At 45.0% G+C, this 27,402-nt stretch overlaps 1 protein-coding gene across 10 annotated transcripts in view; it reads left to right on the top strand.

Annotated features, from left to right (window-relative positions):
- FAM184A (family with sequence similarity 184 member A) overlaps positions 1–27,402 on the top strand; it is a 113,654-nt gene that overhangs the window by 39,471 nt on the left and 46,781 nt on the right. For all 10 annotated transcript variants that reach the window (XR_014778283.1, XM_084777309.1, XM_084777307.1 and 7 more), the window contains exons 2-6: positions 4,145–4,999; positions 6,343–6,478; positions 8,820–9,001; positions 13,783–13,980; positions 20,578–20,700. Coding sequence is in view for 9 of the 10 variants with exons in the window: in XM_084777309.1 (XP_084633435.1) it covers positions 4,145–4,999; positions 6,343–6,478; positions 8,820–9,001; positions 13,783–13,980; positions 20,578–20,700 (1,494 nt within the window). In the remaining variant the exon portion in view is untranslated. The remainder of the gene's footprint in view (positions 1–4,144; positions 5,000–6,342; positions 6,479–8,819; positions 9,002–13,782; positions 13,981–20,577; positions 20,701–27,402) is intronic.

Genomic DNA, 27,402 nt, shown 5'->3' with positions numbered 1-27,402 from the left:
AACAAAGAGAACAAATGTATCTTTAAAAGTAATTATTTCCCAAAGCAATTAGGTTTTCAAATTATTTTAAAGTCAAGGTTTTAGCATGCCCTTGGCTTACATAAATCCGAGCGAGCGCTTTTTGTTAATTGCCTCCTAAACATTTCATTTGGGCACAAGTCTGTTGCTGGAATTAATTTGATTACATAATGTATGAAAAGCAGCTTTTGTTTTTCTGTTTAATTTAATTTAAAAGAAAATAGACAGAGAAGTGAAAAAAAATGCAGGCAGTTAACTTCCGACCAGGGCAAAACTGATGTGTGGTTCCATCCTGCTCACTGTGGATGTCGTTCTATGCTCAGCTCTCATGGACATCAACCTCTGACCCCACACTCATACCCCACCACACATGCACACACATGCACACACATGCACCACACATGCACACGCAGCTGCACAGCTGCAGATACTCCATACACTCCCTCTGAAGAATCAAGCAAACACCTTGGTGAATATTACTTTGTAAGTCTATGTGTGCCTTTTGCAGTTCATTGCTAGTCAGACGGTAGAGCCCTAATGTACTAACACTGATCAGAAGGAGAAAGTGAAGCTATATCTAGAATTGGCTGATGGGTGTAAAGTAAAAGGTCAAGGCTGGCCAGAAAGCCAAACCCTGGAGGGGCAGTGGTGAGAAGCGTCTACTTCCTGCCTGTTGTGTTGAGCCTTTTACTAGTCAGAGGTAAATGGACCGAGAATGCCCATGAGGGCTGGCCCCACAAGGCTTCGGAGCATCACTGTGGCCAGTAGAGAGAAGGTACACCCAAGAGCTCCTCTCTAGGTTACACTTCCACCTCTCTTTGGTTTTTGTTGTTGTTGTTGATGGTGGAGGTGGGTTAACGTTTTATTGATTCTTTGTGAATTTCACATTATGCACCCCAATCCCTCTCACTCACCTCCCCGTCCCTCCATATAAGCCTTCTGTCCTTAAAACTTCCCCACCAAAAGAGAACAAAACATAAAAATAAAAACATCAAAAAGAGAGAAAAACACAACATAAAAAAAAACTCACTATGGGCACTACAGTGTGCTATGGTGTGACACACAGTATACCCTTTTGCCCACACAGTTTACTGGCAGATGTCCATTGCAACGACAGGTGCACGTATGTGCAGGCTCAAGGCTGTGGTTGGTAAGGTCCTTCACTGAGCCCAGTGCTCATAGATTCCTCTAGGCTGACTGGCCAGTCAGTTTCAGGAATCCACGTGTTTCCTCACCCCTGTGCACTTGAATCTTTGTGTGTGTGTGTGTGTGTGTGTGTGTGTGTGTGTGTGTGTGTGTGTGTGTGTATGAAAGAGAGAGAGAGAGAGAGAGAGAGAGAGAGAGAGAGAGAGAGAGAGAGAGATTGATTCTTATCTAAAATGACCATACTTGGGCTGATGGGATTGCTATGTGGATAGAGGCCTTGCCAAGTGAGCCTCATGACCTGAGTTTGCTCCAGTGGGTCCCACACAGCAAAAGGAGAGAACCAGACCGTGGCATGTGCCCTCCCCCCTAATAAAATAAGTAAACATAATAGATAATTTATACAGATTGTAACTCAATGATAGCATGCTTTAAGCAGTAACTTATTAGGAGTGGTATTGATTTTGTTGCACTTGGCACCCTTTTATTGTTCTTTTTAAGTTTTTAGAAGTATATTATAATATTTCTTTCCTGGAAGATATGGATATGTTCAATATGGTGCGTACTTTTTAATTCAATGTATCTTCAGAATTGGACAATTATGTTTATTACTACATGAGACTTAGTAGGAAGAAAATATGAAAGACTAAAAAACCAACAGAACATCAGCCCTTTTGCTGTGGTTATCATTTCCAGTTTTTACTAAGATGACTTGCCTATATAGAGAGCAGACTGGGATTTCATAATGCTTTTTTCCAGTCATTCTCAGCTCTGCTGTCTTGGTGGGATAGCATCACTTGAACAAATGGTCTTAGCTGTACCATACCCAGATATTTGCAGAGGCAAGCAACAGCCATATTTGGTCCCCAGTTGCTTGCTGGCTTCTGCGTTAGAGTTTAAACTGAAATAATGCTTACTACTGTAATGTTTTTCTGCTATTTCTTGTGTTTTGATAACTTAAATCGTATTCTTTCCAATTCATTGTTTTAATTCCAACCTTCACTTTAATTCCTCTTACTCCCTACCATTTTGAATGTTACAATGCTTTTCTATCTCTAGCTTCTTTTCTAGGCTGACAGCCTCCTGTGTCTTTCCAGCCTTGTTATAGAGCCTCCTCCAGTTAGCCAAACACTTACTGAGCGTCAGGAGACGGTGGTGGCAAATGATGGGCAGGCTGGATGTTAAGAGCGCAGCCTTTCATGTATGGTGTTTGAGGAGGATGTGTTAAAGGATGCGGGATGTGACATCACTCATCAAAGGCTGACTGGAGATTGATTGTTTGAAAGAAGAGTGTTTCTGTAAATCATTGAGAAGGGACACTGACATACTGCATCCCTCTCCTGTGTTATCTTTTCAACCGGGTAGTCGCTTTTAAGATCATCTCTTGGAACAAAGTACTAAAGGTGTGACATGGGTCTCTTGGAAGTCTGACCCCTTTCATTTCTCTTTTCTTCCATGTGCTTAGTGAGATAAAGCTGGGCTCACATCACAAGTGCCCTAGGAGAGTTTGAAGCTCGTCGTCTGCATCCACTTCGTGCTAGGCATCCTGACCAGTGGGCTTCTCTTTGGCTTTCTTTTCTTTCATTTCTTTCCTTTTCCTGTTCGTTTTCTCTTTCACCTTCCCCCTCCCCCCTCCCTCCCTCCCTCCCTCCCTCCCTCCCTCCTTTCTTTCTTTCTTTCTTTCTTTCTTTCTTTGGCAAAGGATTGTTATGTATCCCTGCCTAGTCTGGTACTCAGTTGTGTAGTCCAGCCTGACCTTAAGTTCATGGTTGTTTCTTGGCTGTAGCCTTCTGAGTATTAGGATGAGTGGCATATGCCACCCTGCCCAGCCTGCTCATTCACCTTGATGACTGTTTGAGATAGGACGAAGCCAATGTTTTCATCTCACACTCAGGGTGGTTTGCTTTGGTTACCTCCACTCACTACAATATATGTGGCTCTCACCAGTGTCTGTAGTTCAGCTCCATTCTGACACTGTCACCTGGAGGTGACGTTAGATCTCAAGGTCTGAGCATTCAGTCCCATATGCTGTCATCCACTCCAGATGTTGCTGGGAGCGCCAGAGCTTGGAGTATCCTGGGTAAGGGGGCTGATCTGCATCCTTTGAACCCTGTGGTTCTGGGGCTCCCTCAGACTGGAGTGCCCTGTGGAACTGCAGAGGCACAGCCCGAGCCTGGGTTAAGTTGCTAAGTGGCTTCTCAAAGTCCAAGAGAAATTCAGATCCACTTACTAGTTTAGAACAGAGCAGATTTTTAGTTGTTGTCAATAGTTCTAAACTCTTAACAAAAGCAAACTATAAGGAATCTAGAAAGGGGACTTTCTAACATTTCTTTATTTAAATAGGTCCTTTCACACACAGAGAGGGCTCTAGGGAACCATAGTGTATAGAGCTCCATGCATGTGGATGTGACATGCGGACCTGCTGCAAGGTGGGTCCTTACCCGAGACTTTCCTCCTCCGCCTCTCATCTGTAGCCCCAACTACGCTGGCCTGGGTTGTGCCCAGGACGATCATCTCTGGTCAAATGGCCTCTGCTGTTCCTTTCTTCCCTTCATTTATAATACATCATTCTTAATTTTGAATGATTTTTTAAGAAAGAGAGGGAGAGACAGAAGACAGATATGCACACAGAGAGAGACAGAGACAGAGAGACTGACTTTCTGTATTGTTCAAGGTGGCCTGGAACTCACTGTGTGTGTAGTTACCTACAATCCTGCCTTACCTGCCTGAGAGCTAGAATTATACATATGCATTTTTAAAAATGAATGATCTTGAATGCTTTAAAATAACAGTGTGTGCAAGGGTAGAATTTGCAAAGCAAGTCAATCTGCAGGCACAAAAACAACTGCTGGATGTTTCAGTATTTAATAGTTATCAGAAATATATGCGCATAGGAAAAAAACCCCAACCCAAATGAAAGAATGAACATTAAGCTATAAAAGAATATGTGCTGAAATTTTCTCCCTTCTTCAAAACCATGTAGGTAATATATGCTTTGAATACGAAAAATGATGAGCATGAGTCTGCAATTCAGGCCCTCAAAGATGCTCACGAAGAAGAAATCCAACAAATCCTTGCAGAAACAAGAGAGAAAATATTGCTCTATAAAAGCAAGGTAACAGAAGAGTTAGACCTCAGGAAAAAGATTCAAGTTTTGGAAACATCTTTAGAAGACCACATGAAGATGAAACAGCAGGCTTTGGCGGAGTTCGAAGCCTATAAGCACAGAGTTGAGGACACGCAGCTTTGTGCCGAGGCCCAGCATGTCCAGCGCATAGTCACCATGTCCCGGGAGGTCGAAGAGATACGGAGGAAATTCGAAGAAAGATTGCGGAGCTTTGGGCAGCTCCAGGTTCAGTTTGAAAAGGACAAGCGGTCGGCCCTGGAAGACTTGAGAGCCGCTCACAGACGGGAAGTCCAGGAGCTGTTGAAGTCGCAGCAGGACCACAGTGCCTCGGTGAACAGGGGACAGGAAAAGGCGGAGGAGCTGCACAGGGTGGAGGTGGAGGCCTTGAACAACACCCTTGAGGAGCTGAGACTTGAAAAGAGGAAGCTCATTGAGGAGTACGAGGGCAAGTTGAACAAAGCTCAGTCGTTTTATGAACGTGAGCTTGATAATTTGAAAAGGTCACAGCTCTTCACGGCCGAAAGCCTGCAGGCCAGCAGGGACAAGGAGGCTGATCTTCGCAAAGAGTTCCAAGGACAAGAAGCCGTTTTACGAAAAACGATAGGAAAATTGAGGACTGAGCTGCAGATGGTCCAGGACGAAGCCAGCAGTCTTCTTGACAAATGCCAAAAGCTGCAGATGGCATTGGCCGCAGCAGAGACCAATGTACAGGTGAGCGGATGTAGGCCATCTGGCTCTTTTCTGGCTTTCCATGTGTGTGGCGTGTGAGCATGTGTGCACGTATGTGTGCATACGTGAGTGTGGATACCTGCGGCTTACATTGGGTGCTTTCTCAGATTGCTCTCCATCTTCTATGTTGAGGAAGGGTCTTTTGTGGAAACCAGAGGACTTCACTTGCCACTTCAGCTAGCAGCTACCCAGCTTGCTCCAGGGTTTCCTGGCTTCTGCCGCCCTACCTTGAGCATTGCACGTGGCCACCATGCTCTCTGGGTCTGGAGTTTTGTTTTGTTTTGTTTTTTGATTGTAGATGCTTAACCACTTAAAAAAAAACTTTATTCTGGATTTATTTATTTTCTTTTCTGTGCATGGGTGCTTTACCTACATGTACCTGTTATGGATGGTTGCAAGCTGCCATGTGGGTGCTTGGGAACTGAAACCAAGTTCTCTGTAAGAACAGCACTCTTAACTGCCAAGCCATTACTCAGCCTTACCCACTTTTCTCTTATGTATTAATTTGTTGATTTGGAGAATAGCAGCCTGATGGCTTTAGGATCAACTGCTTATGTTCATATCACTTTAAGCCCTTTTCCATTTGTTTCTTTTCCTTTTTGAGGGAAAAAAGTAGAAAGGGTAATTAAAAATTTTTTAAATGTTTTTTTTTATTGAAAAATAAAATCATTCCTATTACATTTGAATTGCTATCCCATCCCTTGCATCCTCCCATTCCTCCCTCCCTCCCACTTTCACCCCATTCCCCTTGAAAGGGTAATTTTTATTACCTTTTTTCAGTTAGAAGTTCAGATATCAAGTGCCCAGAAAGGTAAGTTTAAAACCTTGTTGATTCTATGAATGGACTTCATTTAATCAGGTTACTAGTATTTTCACAAGTGGCTTGGGAGAGTTAAAATATTGACCTTACGGAATAATTGTGCTTTCTTTTTTCTTTCCATTAAGGATGGTCTGCCTCATTATTTGGTATTAGACACTGAACTAGGAAAGTATTGCTTTGAAAAGTGAAATTTAATAAGAGACAGCCCACGTGTAGAAAAGATGCCAAGATGACACGTTTTGTTGTACTGTCAGAGAAGGCTTCCTGGCATGTTAGTGTCTGCAGGGCATTAGAATGCATTGGGCAGGGTAGAAACACACTTCCCCAACTGTGTCTTTTGAGTTAAAATGTCAGGTTGTGTTACCTCATCTTGCTGATTTAAAACTAAGGAGTCCTAGTTACATAGAACTTTTTGGTAAGAGAACAGTGATGCTTGTAATTTAAATAAATTATTTAGCCCGGTGTCACGCTTGCATGTTGACTATGGCTATGTGATCTTTCTTAGGTTCTTCAGAAACAGCTTGATGATGCCAAGGAGGGTGAAATGGCCTTGCTGAGCAAGCACAAGGAAGTAGAAAGTGAGCTGGCAGCTGCCCGGGAGCGTTTGCAACAGCAAGCTTCAGATCTTGTCCTCAAAGCTAGTATGTCTACCCATAGCTTGACGTGGGGCTCTGCCAAAGCCGGCACTGCACTGTTCATTCAAAACAGTATCTGAATAGTTCGAAAATTCTTCAAATGTAATATTTACCATTTCTCCTAATATTTTGAGATTATTTAGACTTCTTTAAAAAATTTTTTAAATGTCTCTAATATCATCCTGAGTAATTAGAACAATGAAATGATGAGACTGTCAATAGTTGTGGGGCATAGCCCCTTCCCCTGATAGCAGTCTCTGCCTTGACCACCAAGGTTAAGCCAGGTCTTTGACTTCACTGCTGAAAGGATGACCCAGTTTGAAGCAGAATTATTTTTCCGAAGGGATTTTTAACATAGATTTAAACCCAGGGTCTACAGAAAAGGGGGGGGGGGAGGGGTTACTGAATAAATAAGATGCACCCATGTGTTGTGTGTGCTTCTCCAGGGAGACGGGCGTTTTGCTGGCTTTGCAGTAGCCATGTTTACGATGTTGGTGGGTTTTCAGCTGTCATCTTTAGAGCTGTCAAGGAATTTGAGGTTGAAATGGAGTTCCTGGGGGTGTCCCAAGCTAGGATTTTATCCAGAGTAACATCCCAAAATCATAGGAAGCATCTCCTGCCAAGGAGAAAGTAGCCTAGTTTGTGAGAGTCTCAGAAAGTATCTGGGAAAGGCAGAAGACCAAGTTCAAAGCTAAATATGCTCAGGCCTTGATGGTTTGTTGCTGCTTTTACATTCTTATGTGGGAATATCCTTGTGTAAAAGAAGCATTGTCTCTCTGTGAGCAGTTGCTACAAGATGTTAATTGCTCTGGGATGTTTAAGTTTCAGTAAGCTTGGGACCAAGTGGCTCCTTTTCATCCCCATCTTGTCTCCTGGCTTTCTTTCCAGCCTCAGGAGTATATTTTATAGAATACACTCCTGACATACGCAAATAAGACATTTATTCTTTTCTATCCTCCCTACATCCGAGTGTCTGTCTGTGGAAGAATTTGTGTAGAGGGAACAAAGGTGAGTTCCCACAGGACAGCTGAGTCACCCATCTGATGTCTAATTCTTCTTCGTTTCATATCCCTTAGTAGAAAGATGCTGACCCAGGGTGAAGTCTGAAGTTGCTTTTTGTCTAAGTGGATAGTGTGTCCAGTGAAGCTGTCTCAGGACCACCTTTCATTGTGATTGGCTCACTGATGAATTTTCTTGCCCATGAAATAGTAATTTTTAATGATCTCCAGCATGCATCAGAGTCATCCGGGCAGTTTCTGAGCCCACAGAGGCTGAGCCGGCCTTAGGCTTTCCCACACGCTGGGCAGCAGTAGGCTGTTTCTGACTAGAGTTCCCAGTGAGTCTGAGGCTTCATCCAAAGGTCTTTGACAATCTCTGTCTTAAATGATGCTTTCTATGAGAACCTGTTCCACACCCTTCCTTTTCCTGTACCTTCCCCTCACCCATTTTTTAAAAAATCTCCTATTTATTCTTTTATAGTAAATATGTAAACACTATGTCTTGGTCATATCTAGCCCAACTCTCCTTCTAGTACCTCTCAACCGTTTTTACTGTCATTTATTTTCTTTTTGTTTGTTTGTTTTTTGAGACAGGGTTTCTCTGTGTAGCCTTGGTAGACCAGGCTGGCCTCGAACTCACAGTGATCCACCTGCCTCTGCCTCCAGAGTGCTAGAATTCAATGTGCGCCACCACAGCCTGCCTATTTTATTTTTTTTCAAAGCTTGCGGTCCTCTGTCTTTCAATCTAATTTTTTATCTAAAACAAATGGAACTAAAACTCACCTGCTATCTGCCACCTATGTTCCCTGCAGACAAATACTTCCGGAGAGAGAGAGAGAGAGGGAGAGAGAGAGAGAGAGAGAGAGAGAGAGAGAGAGAGAGAGAGAGAGAGAGAGACAGAATGATAGACAGACACAGACAGACAGTCAGAGACAGAGACAGACTCGGGGATAGGGGAGGAGAATAGGAAAGAATAAATGGCTCGTTTTCATTTTGTGTGTTAGTCAGTGCATCCTGTCTTTCCTCAATTACTCCCAGGGGACTTGCTTTTCCATGAGCTACTGAGAAGTTGTTCCTACTTCAATGTATTTACCTTGCAGCTTCTCCTTTTTAAAAACCATTAAGATGGTACAGGGAACATCAGTGGTATAAAAATGGACTTTCTATTTTAAAGGATTGTATTGAGTAAGACATTCCCATGATGACTACTTCCCTTTGTGCAGCGAGGAAGCCAAAGAGAAAGCCGTGGACCACTCAGGCATCTGAAGTACAGTTGCATCATTAGAGGTACACTCTCATCAACAGACTTAGAAATTAAGGAGCTTTTCTTTGTGGGGGGTGGTTTCTAGGTCATATTGGAATGCTTCAAGCAACTCAGATGACCCAGGAAGTTACAATTAAAGATTTAGAATCAGAAAAATCCAGAGCCAACGAGCGATTATGTCAGCTTGAAGAGGAAAGAGCCTTCTTGCAAAGCAGAACGCAGAGTCTGGATGAGGAACAGAGGGCGCAGCTGCTGGAGCTGGAGAAGGTATCGAGCTGGGCACCAGGGGACAGCCAGGGGACCTCAGGCCCAGGGCCCTGCTGGGCACCAGGAGGACAGCCAGGGGACCTCAGTCCCTGAGCCCTGCTGGGCACCAGGGGACAGCCAGGGGACCTCAGGCCCCGGGCCCTGCTGGGCACCAGGGGACAGCCAGGGGACCTTAGGCCCGGGGCCCTGCTGGGCACCAGGAGGACAGCCAGGGGACCTCAGGCCCCGGGCCCTGCTGGGCACCATGGGACAGCCAGGGGACCTCAGGCCCCGGACCCTGCTGGGCACCAGGGGACAGCCAGGGGACCTCAGGCCCGGGGCCCTGCTGGGCACCAGGGGACAGCCAGCGGACCTCAGGCCCCGGGCCCTGCTACATGGCAGCCATGCCTTGCTTAGCCCAGTTCTTGTTTGTTTGTTTTTGAGAAAATTAGGTTTAAAAGGAGGTGCTGTAATTTTATATCTGCATTCCAAATATTTGGGTAATAAGTTATATTATAAAAATCTAAGCATTCTATTTATTTCAAGTCAGAGATTGACTTAACCCTTATTACAGTGGAATTTGTACTTTATTATGTATCACATTAAACATAATTTTTTTTTCTGAGATAGGGTTTCTCTGTGAAGCCTTGGCTGTCCTGGACTCACTTTGTAGACCAGGCTGGTCTTGAACTCAGAGAGGTCCACCTGCCTCTGCCTCCCTGAGTGCTGGGATTACAGGCATGCGCCACTGTGCCCCACTGTAAACATACTGCTTAAATAAATGAAATATGTTATTGCATATACTCGTAGGAAACTTTTCTTCCCATCCCACCTTCCACCCTTCCTTCTTACCTTTCTGGTTCTTTTTTTTTTTTTTTTTAAGCTGGGAATGCAATGCAGGGCCTCCCGAGTGCTGGGGAGGTGCCCTTCAGTGGACGCTGTCCCAAGACTTTTCTCACTCTTCATTGTGAGACAGGGTCTCTGTAGGCCTCAGCCACGGCTGGTCCTAAACTTGTAACCTTCCACGTCAGCCTCCCCAGGAGCTAAGACTACAGGCCTTGAGCCTGATGTCTAGATCCTAGGACATTTTTACAAGAGGAAAAAAAAAATCAAGTTGTGAAAATTCTGGCAGCAGCACTGTGATTTTCCAGATCAGCCGTTGCGGGTCATTTACGGACAGTTTCATAGAAAGCCATGTGTGGTCTCTCCCACAGAACAAGCGTGAGTCTGGCTAGCCCTCTCCCTGTCCTTTCAATATTTGAATATATTTAGAAGTATCCGTCATTGCCCTGTGCCCACCTGTTCTGCCCTTAACCTGGTACTGCCTTCTCTTACACCATGCCATAGAATCTGCGTTTGCCTCAGTTCCCCATTCTGAAGTTGTCCCTGAACTTGGTGCCTCCTACACTGTACTGTTTGTACCTCCCCCCACACTTAACAGTGGCCTTTCACTCCCCCTACACTTAACAGTGGTCTTCCGCTCCCCCCAACACTTAACAGTGGTCTTCTGCTCCCCCCACACTTAACAGTGGTCTTCTGCTCCTCCCCCACTTAACAGTGGTCTTCCGCTTCCCCCCCCCCCCCACTTAACAGTGGTCTTCTGCTCCCCCCACACTTAACAGTGGTCTTCTGCTCCTCCCCCACTTAACAGTGGTCTTCCGCTCCCCCCACACTTAACAGTGGTCTTCTGCTCCCCTCCACTTAACAGTGGTCTTCCGCTCCCCCCAACACTTAACAGTGGTCTTCTGCTCCCCTCCACTTAACAGTGGTCTTCCGCTCCCCCCAACACTTAGCAGTGGTCTTCTGCTTCCCCCCCCCCCACTTAACAGTGGTCTTCCACTCCCCCCCACACTTAACAGTGGTCTTCCGCTCCCCCCAACACTTAACAGTGGTCTTCCGCTCCCCCCAACACTTAACAGTGGTCTTCCGCTCCCCCCAACACTTAACAGTGGTCTTCTGTCCCCCCCCCCCCACTTAACAGTGGTCTTCTGCTCCCCCCCCCACTTAACAGTGGTCTTCTGCTCCCCCCCACTTAACAGTGGTCTTCCACAGTCTCTCACTTCCCCTCTACTTCTTTGACCTTCACATCTTACTCAGTACATTTCCGTTGACTTTCCTAGCAATAAAAACAGTTATTGTTTAAGAATTTCACACGGGAATGTTTTATAATGTGTTTTGATCAACTCCCCTCTCAACTCAACCCATACCTCTACTACGTCTTCCCCCCAAATTCTTCTAAACCCCTTCTAAACCCCCCACTGAGTCCACTTACTGCTTCCAGTGTGTGTATGGGTGCCAGGCCATCCAGTGGAACTCGAGCTGCCTAGTAAGAACTAACTCCTAAGAAAACTGTCTCTTTTTCCCCTAGAAGCCATCAGTTGTCAGTAGCTCCTTAGCCAGAAGTAGGATTTTGTGATCCCTTTCCCCACGCATGCTGAGACACTGGCCGGCTTAGTCTTGTGCAGGCCTTGGGCATCTGCCCTAGCCCCTATGGGTTCCTGTTTTTCAGTGGTCCTTTAGTGGTCAGAAAACATTTGTTTCCAAGCACCGCTCCACCCCTGGCTCTTGTGATTTTTCTGACTCATCTTCTGAGATGATTCCTGAGATTTGGGGGTAGGGAGCTTGGTGCAGATGTCCCATGAAGGGCTGAACACCCCACAGGCTCGTATTCTCTGCACGCTCACCAGATGTGATTCTCTGTAGTAATCCCGTCTATTGCAAAAAGCAGCTTTGCAGCTAAGAATTGAGAGCCGTAGTAACCCACAGGTGTAAGAATTTGGTACACAGCTTAATATAGTGTTAGCTGAACAGTATAATAGTTTCCCCCTAAGACCTATGACCCACCTGGCCGCAGGTTCTGGCCCAGATCACACTACCACACGAGTTCTGTCTTGTAGAAGAGGTCTTAAATCCGAACAGAACGCAGTTGGTGACTCCCCAAACATCCCTGACACCATCACTATTGCCCTATGTTATGCTCCTGAACTTGTTGGTATGACCCTGCTGCTCAAGACACCACACGCTCGAGTCCTAGGACATTGAGAGATCAAGCTGGCATTCACCGGGACGTCTCTCATCCCTGCTGGCTGGCTTTCATAGCGCCAGCATGTGCTGTGCTTGCTAGCAGGGGAGAAAAGTCACCTATACTGTTACCCAGCTGTGAACCCTGCAAGCTACAGTAACAACCTTCCTGGCAAGATATATGCCCAGGGTTTTCTTTTATTCCACACTCATCTATTCCAGTAACAAGTGCCATGTGTTTACTGTAGGTTGAAAAATCTGTCATTAACAGCCAGATCTTTTTCCTTGAGTCTTATAGACTGAACTTTCTATTCAATGTCTCTATTTATGGTTTTGATAGACATGTCATTTAAATATGAACAGAACCTTCCTCCCCATAAAACTCTGTTTACTGTATTCATCACTTGATCTAGTTGCAGGAGTTATCCTTGGTTTCTTTTTTTCCAACCTCCTTATCTGTTAGTCCTGTTGGCTCTATTCTCCTCATATATTTTTATTCCATCCTCCTTTCTCTGTACTTATTCACAGACCATAAGTTTAAGTAGGTGTCATTGCTTGTCTGGATGACAATGACAGCCTTCTAGCTGCTTTCCTTAGCCTATTGAAAAGATGACTTACGAATATATGCATGTACATATGTGTGTAATATATATATTTCCAAGTTTTTAGTATAAAGATGACATTTCATTGTTTGATCCCTGCTTGTTTCTGAGACCCATAACTCTTTACTTAGTATTCCCAGGAGTGTGTGTGTGTGTGTGTGTGTGTGTGTGTGTGTGTGTGTGTGTGTATTATAGGTAACTTGTGTACATTATATCCATTAGGCCTTCTTTCTGCCTGCATCTTTGCCTCATGGTTAACCACTCTTTAATCTTTGAAGATGCTGAAAGGCAATGGAAGTGGTTATGAACAAAAGACATAGATAAGGCTTCTTTGGATGCCATCTAGGCTTGTGAAAATTAAGTGAGAGAACTTGTTGTTGCCAGCTCTGTATTTTCTCTTCTCAAATTGAATCGATTTATTTTTTCTCTCTGACTCTCTCTTTCTGTCTCTCTCTGTCTTTCTGTCTGTCTGTTTCTGTCTCTCTCTCTGTGTCTCTCTCTCTATCTTTCTGTCTGTCTCTCTATTTCTCTGTGTCTGTTTCTGTCGCTGTTTCTCTCTCTCTCTCTCTCTCTCTCTCTCTCTCTCTCTCTCTCTCTCTCTCTCTCTTTCTGGCTCTGTCTGTCTGCCTTTTGTGTGTGTTTCTCTCTGTCTCATACACATGCACAGAGACAGAGATTTCCACCCATCCAGGTTGTTCCCTTTTCCTGTATTGTCTGGTAACATACAATAGAAACCCTTTGGTAGAAGTTGTAAAACTGTATTGTCTTTTTATTTCCTTTCATCACAAGACTGTGATTGGTGAAAAGGGACATAGTTGACACCCGAGTTGTACTGAATATTATTTGAGTAGTTATTGGGTAAGCTATTTTATGTACTCAAAACAAAACAAAACAAAACAAACAAAACAAAACAAAACAACCCTTTGTTAGTTTGCCATTGTACCAACCCACATTTAGTTCTAATATAGCAACAGTTTCTTTTCTTTCTTGATGTAAACTATTTTCTTCTGCCTCAGCCACCTTGTTACCCTCTGAGAACACCAATTGTAAGGTTTCAAAGTCTGGCTCCCGAAGTGATTAGCTCATTCCAGTTTACACATGTCTACCGTGTTCAGGCATGGATAGCACCGGTGGAAAATGCAGTTGCCAGTTCTTAATCTTTATTTGTTTTCCTTCAAGAAAGTAAATGAAGCAAAGAGAACTCAGCAAGAATATTATGAAATGGAGCTTAAAAACCTGCAAAACAGATTGGAAGGAGAGGTGGCCCAATTAAACGAGGCCCACTGTAAGACTCTAGAGGAATTAGCCTGGAAGCACCACATGGCAATAGAGGCTGCCCACAGCAGTGCCAGCAGAGATAAGAAAAAGCTGCAAATGGTGAGTGGAAACTTGATTCTCCCCTGCAGTGCGAGCTGGCGCACCGAGCGTTGGTGTGCTGTGGAAGAGCAATTGCCTGAGTTTCATGGCTGCTGCCTTCTCATCCTGTTTGAAATCATGGTGTCTGTAGTGATGTCCATAAAAGTGGAAGTTCTTCCCTGTCCTCCCCTCAAGGCATGGCCTCAGTCTGTAGCCCAGCCTGGTCTTGAGCCTTTGTTATCCCCCCAGCCTTCACCCTCGGCTTGCATTAAGGCCTGATGGAGGTGTGGTTTATTAAGGCAGACTATGTCATACCAGCCGTTACAGAAACACTCTTAGATCTGGGGCCTTTCACCAGGAGGTAACTCCCCTTATGAAGCCTTAACTCACCAACGCACATATTTCTAATGGATAGCTTCCTTCCCAGGGAACATTATTCGTGTGTGTGTGTGTGTGTGTGTGTGTGTGTGTGTGTGTGTGTGTGTGTTCGTTCCTAACTTCCTTAAATAATCACTTTATATAACTACATGACAACCAGTGTTACACAGGAGAAAATGCAAATTGTCTGACACCTGGGCCTTTACACTTAGCTCTTTGCTTGTCAGCTGTGGTGGCGTGGACCCTAAGCTGCGCCTCTGGCACCTTCTCTGACAGACGAAGTTGTGAGACAGTGTTGCTGTAAGGATCAAATGAGGACAGGAGTTGAGTTCTCAGGCATGTCCTAGCTGTGATCAATAATGTCACTAGTGTTTGCCATCATGTCCCACAGAGTGTGCTTGTGCTTTAAACATAGTTTTCACATTATCCTTACACTTGGTTGCCGTACCTGTTTACTGATAAGGGGATGTTGTCAGTCTCATGCAGTTTGTAAGGCTTGGTCAGATGTGGGTCTCAAGTCTGTCAAACCATAAGGCATTTAAACAGCCTTGTGTGCGGTTTATTAGTACAGGCTCGAATGTTTTATATAGCAGCACTTTACAGTTTGCAAGTGATTTTCTGTGATATAGTCCTTGATCCTCGTGACTTGAGATTAGTGTCACAAACCTTATTTTTAAGTGGACTAGACAGAATGTAAAATTAGGTTTTTTTTCTGCCATAATATCCCTTCATTTTGTTGTACAAGTACTGGGAAAACATTTTGAGATGTAAATATTCAAAATTTAAGTAAGCGCTGTTAGAATGTTACTTCTTTCTTGAGCTATTATGTGTTCGCCTAGGCAGAGGCAAAAATTAGTGACACTCTTTCTCAAGACTGATTGCCGTTCTCTCCATGCCAGCTCGCCTGTCCCCTCCTTGTGCAGTCCTGTGCCTGTGTAATGCAGTGGCCATGTCCTGTGCCTGTGTAATGCTGCGGCCGTGTCCTGTGCCTGTGTAATGCAGCGGCCGTGTCCTGTGCCTGTGTAACGCAGCGGCCGTGTCCTGTGCCTGTGTAACGCAGCGGCCGTGTCCTGTGCCTGTGTAATGCAGCGGCCGTGTCCTGTGCCTGTGTAACGCAGCGGCCGTGTCCTGTGCCTGTGTAACGCAGCGGCCCTGTCCTGTGCCTGTGTAATGCAGCGGCCGTGTCCTGTGCCTGTGTAATGCAGCGGCCCTGTCCTGTGCCTGTGTAATGCAGCGGCCGTGTCCTGTGCCTGTGTAACGCAGCGGCCCTGTCCTGTGCCTGTGTAATGCAGCGGCCGTGTCCTGTGCCTGTGTAATGCAGCGGCCGTGCCCTGTGCCTGTGTAACGCAGCGGCCGTGTCCTGTGCCTGTGTAACGCAGCGGCCGTGCCCTGTGCCTGTGTAACGCAGCGGCCGTGTCCTGTGCCTGTGTAACGCAGCGGCCGTGTCCTGTGCCTGTGTAATGCAGCGGCCCTGTCCTGTGCCTGTGTAACGCAGCGGCCGTGTCCTGTGCCTGTATAACGCAGCGGCCGTGTCCTGTGCCTGTGTAACGCTGCGGCCGTGTCCTGTGCCTGTGTAACGCAGCGGCTGTGTCCTGTGCCTGTGTAACGCAGCGGCCGTGTCCTGTGCCTGTGTAATGCAGCGGCCGTGTCCTGTGCCTGTGTAATGCAGCGGCCGTGTCCTGTGCCTGTGTAACGCAGCGGCCGTGTCCTGTGCCTGTGTAATGCTGCGGCCGTGTCCTGTGCCTGTGTAATGCAGCGGCCGTGTCCTGTGCCTGTGTAACGCAGCGGCCGTGTCCTGTGCCTGTGTAATGCAGCGGCCGTGTCCTGTGCCTGTGTAACGCAGCGGCCGTGTCCTGTGCCTGTGTAATGCAGTGGCCGTGTCCTGTGCCTGTGTAATGCAGTGGCCGTGTCCTGTGCCTGTGTAATGCAGCGGCCGTGTCCTGTGCCTGTGTAATGCAGTGGCCGTGTCCTGTGCCTGTGTAATGCAGCGGCCATGTCCTGCTCAGGATTACACACTGGTGCACAATGCACAGAGTGCACACTGCTGCTTCGCTAGCTATAGTTTATCATTTTCATTTATACATTCAGTTTTGATTGATGGTGGTTTGTTGTAGATGTTATTTAGGCAAAGCCCTTGTTTATCTTTTCCTCATTACTCGTAGTCACTTTCTTCAGCCATTAATTTCTAATTTTTGAGCTACCTGCAAACCTCCCGTAGCCCACTTAACAGTTCTTAAAAAAAAAAAAAACTTAGATGTGTTTATTCTTATTTTATGTGTGAGTGTTTTGCATCACATGTAAGCCATGACCATGGAAGCCAAAGGAAAATATTGGATCCCCTGGAACTGGAATTACAGAGGCTTTGTGAGCCACTGTGTATGTGCTGAGTAGTCAGTGTGCTTAACTGCTGAGCCTCCTCTCCAGCCCCACGGAGAGTTCTCTCAAACATGTTTGCCGTAAGAAAGAGGACATGGACTTTTCGGTATGTGAACACGTTCAGAAGCTCTGTGTTGTGTTGGGGTTTCCCTTGAAGAAGCAATACACACACCTACTCACTCCCAGAAAGAGCCTCTAAGGGACCAAAGGAACAGTTATACCAGCCTCCCAAGTGAGGACATAATGAGTGTTGCTTGGGGTTCCCAGCAGGGGCCTGGATGAGGGGTTACTTACAAGGAGCAGGAATGACTCAAAAGTCCCTACATCTACAAAAAGCTCATGCCAACATGGGTGACAGACAGCTCATGAAAGCTGCAGCTGGAGCGCTGTCTCCCGGGAGCGCAGCTGCCGAGGTCTGAGAGACTGACTGCAGCTGGGCTGGACAGAGCCCCCCCCCCCATTATTTCCTCCTTTTATGAAGCTGGGGACCAGCCTTTGAGAATCCAGCAAGTTTTCCCTTCACCACACCTGTGACATTTTACTTACCTCCTGAGGCTCTTGAGCTCCCAGGGAGAGTGTTTCTATTTGGAGGGATTTGCCACAGAGCTCCCTGCGCTGCCTTCTCGGTGCCATTTACCAAAATAGCTTGTTTGTACCTGCTGCCCCCTTCCCTTGTTGCTGCCCACTTAACATGCTAAGTACATAAGCTAAAACCAGCTTTCTTCCACAGCACTCTTTCTCTAGAGTCAAAGTATTTTTTAAGAGCACTTAGGGAAAACAGATCAGTGCCCTGTTCAGCCAGCATCCAAGAAGCCTCCTGCAGCAGACGGAATCAAATACAGAGACCCACAGCCAGACACTGTGCAGAATGAGAAACCTTGGGACTCTCAGCTTTAAGTGGGGAAGTCTCCATCAGATCCCTCCGCTCAGGGCTTAGGGAACCCTTCAGAAGAGAGGGCAGAAAGAGTGTAAGAGCCAGTGGGGACGGAGGACACTGAGAAACCAAGGCCCTCTGGATCAACAAGATCAGCGCACACATACAAACTCACAGCAAGTGAGGCAGGGCCTGGCCCAGGGCCTCTGCTATAAACTACCGGCTTCCAGTTTAGCGGTTTTTTTTTATAGGCTTCCTGAGTGCACCTGTAGCGAGTCTGTGTTTCTTGTGCCTTCTCTTGGGCTCCTTTCCTTCTGTTGTGTTTGTTTCATCCTTTTCTGACCTGTTAGTTGTTGCCTTATCACATCATGTTTTATTGTTATCCCTTAGAAGTCTGGATGTTTTTTCTAATGAGAGAAAGGGAGTATATCTAAATGGGAGAGGCTGTCAGGAGAACTGAGAGGAAGAGAGAGAATGGAAAACATAACCAGGAGAAAAAAAATGTATTTTCAATAAAAGAAAAAAAGATAAAAATTATCTTTAGGGGCTTAGTGACAAATTGTTTATGAAAGTGAAAAAAATTAAGTAGCTAATATGACCTCTCTGCTCCTTATTTACCACAAATGATTATATTTCCTGTAACTGTAGGAATTCACCGTCTGTGTACAGGGACAACCTGTGCAGAAACAGCAGCCCAGACTGCTCGCCTCAGACTGATTGGCCTTTGTCTGGCTCCTAGGCACTGGGGTTTCAGAAGGGTGCCATCTTCCCCCAAGATGAAAATCTCACCTGCTTAAACTCGAGTACCAACAGCGCGACAGTGCAGACCACCTGCTCTCCCCTGAAACTTTAGAAGAGGAAACACCTGTGGCCAGGCCCTAGAGAAAAGCTCCTGGGCCCCGAGGTTTTCTGCAGCCTTCCTACAGACTTTATTTCATACTGTTGACACAGCTTGCAGGGCCCTTGGAAGCCAATGCCTGTTCCCCGTGGACTCCTCAGTGTGCCCTTCCCTCTATAGACTGTAATTTAAATATTTTCATCATAATAAGCCACAGCCGTGTGTCGGTTGTATATCAAGGACTATGGCTGCTCCTAGGATAGCATCCAATTGCACTTCGTCATGGAGGTCCCTAACAGTTTTCCTCACCGTATACCGTAGACACAGTGCTCTTACCAAGCTGTGTGTGTATATGGACTGCCATTCTGTTTAGACATTCCTTTTCCTCTGCCTAGAATGCTCAGTTCCCTTCTACTCCTCCACTGTTTTTAACTGGTGTCTTGGTCAGGGTTTCTATTGCTTCGACAAAACACCTTGACCAAAAACCAAGTTGTGGAGGAAAGGGGTTATTCGGCTTCCACTTCCAGATCTCAGTCCATCATTGGAAGAAACCAGGCCAGGAACTTACGGCTGGAACCTGGGGCCAGGAGCTGATGCAGAGGCCATGGGGGTGGGGGTGGGGGAAATGCTGCTTACTGGCCAGCTTCCCCTGGCTTATTCAGCCTGCTTTCCTACAGAACCCAGGACCACCAGCCCAGGGATGGCACCACCCACAATAGGCTGGGCCCTCCCCAATTGATCACTAGTTGAGAAAATGCCTTACAGCTGGGTTTCATGGAGGAATTTCCTCAGCTGAGGCTCCTTCCTCTTTGATGACTTCTAACTTGTGTCAAGCTGACACGCAAAACCAGCCAGTACAACTGGCATGCTTTTCATATCCATGCTTAGTGTCAAGTCCAAAGGTAACTGCAGTTCTCCAGACTCCAAAAGGCAGTTCATGTACCCAGAAATGAGCTCCACCTGGCTCAAAGGAGGATCTCCAAAAATTGGGTAAAAGCCAGCATTCCTCAGGAACTTGGGAAACTGGTTCCTCTCAGCCTAAGGGGATCACTTCCCTTACCCTTGGCAGAGGGACATAGGTGGCAACCAGTGGTACTTATCACCACATCAAGGCTCCTGCTGGCCTCCAGGCTCCCTCAGTGTTACAAAACCCTGTAGCACATTTAAAGTCCACCCTAGCCTTAGCCTAAGCGCCCTCCAGCTCGTGGGATTCCCTCCAGTCAGCTGCTCATCTCCCTAAAATCCTGCTGGCCTTGCTTTGTTTTCCTTCTCCGACTCCGTTCCTGTTTCTCTCACTGTGTTTTCTGTATCGTCCATTGCCTGCTATTCTTCCCTCTCTTCTGGATAGCTCTGGCCATGCCCTGTCAGCTGGCCATCTTCCGCCTACTTCTTTCTCTCTTTGCCCTGGACTTTTCCAGTTGTCTCTGGCCATTCTCTCTCTTACATCTAATATAAAAGCCCTGCTCTTAACCATACCGTAGAGTGGTCATGTCATCAGTTTACTTTCTCTCTAAAATTTCCCTCTAAATGTGTCCGTTCTCTACTTGGAGAATCCTCTATCCTCTCTGTATGCTCAATTTAATTTTGGTGAGGAAGTAGCTTCCTACTTGGTAGCGTGGATTCTTAAGACAGGCTCCATATCACATCTTATTGCTGATGAAGCCCAGGTATTAAGCAGCATGCCTGGAAAACAGGTTAAGTTCTTAGCAAGTATCGGCTTAACTGATTTTCCACTCAAATTCCCTTCATTTTGTTCTTGCTAAACCTCAATCACATCCCACGGTCGAACAGTGAATTCCAGAAATGTTATAGGAATTTTCTTATGTAAACATATAAAAGAATGGAGAATTCAGGCGAATTGCAATGTTTGCTTTGTCATGCCAAATTATCATTTATGTCGTGCTTTTCTGGTTGTTGGCAACAGCTTAGCCAGTCACGCATGCACTCTCATGATAGGGAGCATTGTCTAATGGCTTCATCAGAATTATTTCATTGACCCCATTGAGTATTAAATGGAGTCACACGTGACTGTGATTTTATCTACAGGGAGAGATGATTTGCAAAGTAAAATATTAACAGCACTGTCTTTATCGGAATCTTCAGGAATATAGTACTCCAGTCTTACTAATTAATTTTTTTTTCTCTTTCTAAGGAACTGGAGGAACAATTTAAGAAGGAGAAACTGAGTCTGGAAGAGGATAAAAATCAGCTTCAGCTAGAGCTAGAAAACGTAAAGCAAGTTCTGGAAGACAAGCTGACCTCAGCCAACCAGGAGGCAAGAGCTCTGTAGGCCTTTCGCCTACATTACATACAAGCTTTGTAGTAACTTGATTGGTGGCCCTGTATCGGTAGGTGAGCAAAACTGGCCAGAGATCGTGACTCAGTGATGCATTTTCCTAATGCTGTGTTTATGTCCCACTAGGTAAACATTTACCACAAAAAAAAACCATTAGCCCACAGTGTTTTTCTGGAGGGATGCAAAGCAGCGGGGATGCACCTCACCAGGTGAACCGGAAGCAGCCGCTGTGCTAGTTAGCAGCTTAGTCTTCTCTATGCTGCGCCTCATGCTAAAGAGAGAGAAACTCTGTAGGGTCTAGATACCAGCTTCTAAAACGAACTGTTAAGTCTATAGGAAAATATATTTAGCCTGGGAAAGAAAAGGCTAAGGATAGAATAGAATAAAAATGTTGGAAGTAAAAGAAAAAAAGAAAAGAAAATATATGTATGCACATATGTATGTATATTTATGTATATGTAAAGGCCTCTATAAGTCATGCTATTACTTCCTTCTCTGTCTCTGTTGTGGCAGTTGCTAAATGCTGCCTTCATACTTACCTCTTTTCGTCCCAGTTCATCCTCTGTGGCTTCTTGGGCGAGCTCCCTCCAACTCTCTAGCTCTGTTTGCGTCTTTACCCCTCTCTCTGCCAGCTTTTCCCTCTTCACTGACCTCATCTCTCCCAGCAGCCCTCTCATGCACTTCCCTGTTACTCTGAAAACACAGCACACTGTAGGCTGCCCTCGGTGTTCTCGGATCATACTTCAGTGTTTATCCAGAGAGAGAGAGAGAACCACCTATACTACCCTAGAGGAGGGTAGAGTCTGATGGTGGAGGCTGGTGGTAGCCCAGCCTATCTCCTATTGTCGTAGCTAATCCACAGTGACCTCACGAATGCACTGTCATCAAAATCCACACAAGTTACCATGTCCTGCTCTCATTAGAGCACACTTAAGTGACCAGCTGCTGCTTATGCAGGCTCCTCCGGTTCCCTCTTTCACTTCTAAATGGTTTCTCTCAGTGTTTCTCCAATGTACATACTGAAACTACTGAGCTGCAGTGAAGATGTTACTTTCTTTTCTCCTGGCTACATTTTTAATTTTGTTTCCGCATCCTGGCCATGCTTTGGTGCCTCATTATTCTGTCTGCGCCCCCCCCCCAATGTTTCTGCATCCTGGTGATGCTTTGGTGCCTCATTATTCTGGTTCCCCCAGAAGCTCCTTGGCTCATTGCTCCATGGGCTTCTGCCTTCCCTTCAGGCCAGGCAGCCTTTCTGATCTGAGCCTGCTGCCTCAGCTCTCCAAGGATAGGATTCCTATTCTGCTTCCTGAACTTGAAGTGAAGGATAGCCACGTTTCCCAGCTAGCCAGGGTTTATATAAAACCCATTCACAGATCCTTGCAGAAAACAGATTATAGCTGCATTATTATTTGTGCAACCATATTAAGTAGAAAAAAAGAAACACTGGCAATATTATGAATGTTCTAATATAAATAAGTATTTGAAATCATAAGGAAGCATTCATAAGAAGTTTAGCACCGAGGCAGCAGCGACTCCAAATGGCATACATTACAGTGTTGTGAGAGCAGAGTTTAGGAACTCAATCTCACTGTTCTAAGTCATGGTAACACGGGCTTTGCATGGCTTGTGTGGCCTGAATTATTTAGTGCATCCTTATGAGAGTCACAGCAAGACCTGTTTACTTTTTCAGGGAAACCTGAAACTTCCACCTACCAAATAAAACATTCCATACACAAAAGAGAAAGGAAGAGGAAAGAGGGTTTAAATGCTTGGCAAGTTACACAGATTCCTGTCCTTACGACCTTACAAGTGTTTACAGAACAGCAAGGAAAACTGGCACCGCTATTTTGTTTTTATAAACTAAAAAGAAACAAGAAAAATAATTTTAACCTCACCAAATTTAAGAACGAGTAAAATGTCATTCCATGACCAAAAAAATAGCTATGATGAAAATTAAGGCCATGCAGCACTGCTGAGTGTGGAGAGAGATAAGCAGCCGGAAACAGCCGGGGGCAACATGAAATCATGTCATGCTCCTGGGAAGGGACTCACAGCCAGTGTGGGAGCCTCGGATGGACTCAGTTGTGTGTTAGTCACTGTAAGGAAATAATAGAGGATTATTGAGAGAATGTCAGCACTGCTTATAGGAGAAATCCAGACGTAGCTGTGATTTCCACAGGATTCTTTGTTTCCCCAAAAGAAAGGAAGCTTTTTTCCTAATCCACTTAGAAGCGTCCGCCATCTGTGTCTTTCTATGCTCTGGAGCTGTTTGCACACCCATGGGGATTACCTGTTTCTGTGTGGAGGTGCCATGTGCACTATTAGTGGCCTGGCAATAGTACAAGGTCAGGGAAACAGAGGTTCCTTTTTCAGGTTAAATGCTTATATATTGAGATGTTAAAGAGATTTTTCCCCTTACTTAGTAAGTATATATGAAGTATCTTAGTAATTAGTAAATAAGGGCATGACTCATTCATCTGGTTAGTAAACATAAGATGGTTGGTTGGATATGAACAGCTCAGAGGCGTGGAGATTGCAGCGGCAGTCAACATGGTGCCTGCCATGGTCAGGAGGTTCACAAAAGGATGTATATTTCTAAGTCTAGCTAGATGCATACTGTAAAATGTAGCATAATGATTGGCCAGGGCTGGGCAGGATGATAAATTGAGATACTATACAAAAGCCCTAACCACGGGGTTTTTGTAGATCCTATGGAATGTCAGTGTGGATGTGATGCCTCAGCGGCGTTAGTGATTGTATTGCCTACTGCCTCCCGGGCACCCACTTGTATTCCTCCCTCCTTTATCCTAAGTACCAGCCAGGGTAGTAGATTCTACTCACTAAGTCACTTTAACCTGACAGAACTTGTTCATGCCACATACCAAGCGGGCCAAATCAAAATTTCAGCCCACGCAGGATTACTTGGAGCTTAATTTAACCACCGTGACCACAGTGCTTTGCCCTTGCACCAGATACAAAGACTAAAGAAGAAAGATTGCTGAGCTAGCCAGTTAGGCAGCCTTTCTGTAACAGAGGCCCCGTGAAATACAGTGAATATTGGCATAGGGGAGGCTGCTAGAAGATGCTAAGCGCAAACACGTGGGACATCCACCTGCTCACGTCCGTTTCCATCATTTGTAAAAATTCACCCTATGCTTCCTAGGAGAAGCGGTTGGAGAACAGCACAGGTGAATAGACTCGAGGGAGGAGGCGCCTACCTTCTGTCTTGTCTCAGGGGTCCTAAATAACAAAAGGAATCCAAGTTGTTCTGTCTCTATTGCAAAGAGCAGAAGTTCTGATGCAAAACAGCAAGAAGACAAAGTAAATATACTGACCCATGTGATTGAGATGTCCCAGGACAATGTGAGCTTCAAGCAGATTGGATTCAGAACTGAAACCGGTGACATTGGACTAGGTTTCTCTGTTTCCTCTAGGATTTGCGGTCTTCCTGTTGACTTCTTTCTTGAGTCGTGCATTCCTTTGGGCATGGCACAGCTGACAAAAGAGCGTCACCAGGAGACCCATGTTCTTTGAAAAAGCCCAAGGTCTCTATGAATGATGTGTTTATCCCCATGACTGCTGCTGGGTCAGTCCCAGGGGCTGCAGGGTGAGGCAACTGTGCTGGGTTACACTCTGACCGAGCTGAGGCAACTGTGCTGGGTTACACTCTGACCTGTGCTGGGTTACACTCTGATGGAGCTGAGGCAACTGTACTGGGTTACACTCTGACGGAGCTGAGGCAACTGTGCTGGGTTGCACTCTGACCGAGCTGTTATATGAAGTTTGGATGAATTCCTGCTGTGACCACGGGACACCACCTGGGGAAGAAAAGTAGATCCCCCGTGTGCCAAAAAGAGAATTTGACACTGGCAGACAATAGTTGTTTTTAAGCATAACCTATTTGTATTATCCTCATAGAGAAGAAATAGCTATTCTTGTCATTTGATTTTTATATTTTATTAATTTAACTATTTATCTTATTATTTATCATATTTAACTATATCCAATTTAAAAGTCTTTGCTTCCCTAAATATTCATTTCCTTTTTAATTAGGTTCTTTATTTCCATAATACAACTTCCTTTAATTCTTTATGCGCTACTTCGAATACTGTCCTCTCTACATTTTTGAATGTCATATTCACGTAATACTTACGCAGCTGAAAACTTGCTAGGTTGTGAAAGAATATTTCCATGTTTTTAGATTTGGTTGCTGTTTTCCTTTAAATCTTTAAAATATATTTTATGTGCATGGGTGTTCTGCCTACAAGGATGTCTCTGCACCCCACGTGTGCCTGACACTGTGGGTCCCCCGGAACTAGAGTTAGAGACAGGTGTGATCTGCCCTGTGGATGTGGGAATTGAACCTGGATCCCCAAGCAGGAAGTGCTCTCTCCAGCCGGCTCTCCAGATTTACTTTTTTAAATAATGTACTTATTTTTATTATTTATTTATATGAGCTCTCTATTTTCATGTATGCCTCAAGGCAGAAGAGGGAATTGAATCCCATCATAGATGTCTGTGAGCCACCATGTGGTTACTGGGATTGAACTCAGGACCTCTGGAAGAGCAGCCACTGCTCTTAACTGCTATCTCTCCAGATTTTTTTTTCTTAAATTAAGTCAGTATCTTAAGTCAGTCACAGTGTCCAAGCTAGCCTGAAGGCGCTGTGCAGCCTGGGCTGGCCTTGAACCACACCCGGCTCTGTTCTTTGCACATAGCTTGCCCTCTGAATCTTTTCTAGTTAATAGCTTTCTCTATGCCCTTGAATATGAGCATTATAGAAGCACACGTGATGGAGATTATTACTCCTGTTTTATATTGGCCAAGCCTGGACTTAAGACTAGACTTTCTGCCGAGCTCATTAACCTTTCGGTTGTTACCACTGTCTTTCTCACAGCCATTCATTTACTGTCACCATGCGCAATTACTCACAAGTCACATCAGCACAAAAAGTTGAGAAGACACACATAAGTAATATAAAATACAGAATGGGGATGTTAAAATAGTGAGAGATCAGGTTTAAAACATTGTAAGTGAATGCTATATATAAACATGTCAGTACCTTTAATCTTTTTTGAGACAGGGTTTCTCTGTGTAGCCTTGGCTGTCCTGGACTTGCTTTGTAGACCAGGCTGGCCTCAAACTCACAGAGATCCACCGGCCTCTCCTTTCCTGAGTTCTGGGATTACAGGTGTGCACCACCAGGCCCAGCTAGATTCAGAGAATTTAATGCATAAAGTTTTACCAAATGTTTAAAATCTTCTGCTATGAATGTATGTTAGGTTAGAGAATAGAGGGGAAATTCTTAAATCATTTTATGGCTTATGACTATTTGGAAACACTACCAAGATGACACACAGTACCACCTACAACTCATTTATCACACACATGTAGATACCTGCATTCATCTAACACACACATGTAGATACCTGCATTCATCTAACACACACATGTAGATACCTGCACTCATCTAACACACACATGTAGATACCTGCACTCATCTAACACACACATGTAGATACCTGCACTCATCTAACACACACATGTAGATACCTGCATTCATCTAACACACACATGTAGATACCTGCATTCATCTAACACACACATGTAGATACCTGCATTCATCTAACACACACATGTAGATACCTGCATTCATCTAACACACACATGTAGATACCTGCACTCATCTAACACACATGTAGATACCTGCATTCATCTAACACACACATGTAGATACCTGCATTCATCTAACACACACATGTAGATACCTGCACTCATCTAACACACATGTAGATACCTGCATTCATCTAACACACACATGTAGATACCTGCACTCATCTAACACACACATGTAGATACCTGCACTCATCTAACACACACATGTAGATACCTGCATTCATCTAACACACATGTAGATACCTGCACTCATCTAACACACACATGTAGATACCTGCATTCATCTAACACACACATGTAGATACCTGCACTCATCTAACACACATGTAGATACCTGTACTCATCTAACACACACATGTAGATACCTGCACTCATCTAACACACACATGTAGATACCTGCACTCATCTAACACACACATGTAGATACCTGCACTCATCTAACACACACATGTAGATACCTGCATTCATCTAACACACACATGTAGATACCTGCACTCATCTAACACACATGTAGATACCTACATTCATCTAACACACACATGTAGATACCTGCACTCATCTAACACACATGTAGATACCTGCACTCATCTAACACACACATGTAGATACCTGCATTCATCTAACACACACATGTGGATACCTGCACTCATCTAACACACACATGTAGATACCTGCATTCATCTAACACACACGTGTAGATACCTGCACTCATCTAACACACACATGTAGATACCTGCACTCATCTAACACACACATGTAGATACCTGCATTCATCTAACACACACGTGTAGATACCTGCATTCATTTAACACACACATATAGGTGCCTGCATTGAAAGAACCGGAAGTCCGTGGTGCCTGGAAAGGATTGTCTCACAGGGGTACTGAAGGACAGTTTTCAAAGCTCTCTTTGTGATGTCTGTATTCGTAAGAAACTATTTGCAAGGAAAATATTCATGTGTTTTAAAAGAAAACGTGTTCATTTTATTTTCAAATAAGTTTTGAC

This window comes from Acomys minous (assembly GCF_964271855.1).
Source record: "Acomys minous genome assembly, chromosome: 3".
Classification (NCBI taxonomy): domain Eukaryota; kingdom Metazoa; phylum Chordata; class Mammalia; order Rodentia; family Muridae; genus Acomys; species Acomys minous.
This window is presented reverse-complemented; position numbering and strand designations above follow the sequence as displayed.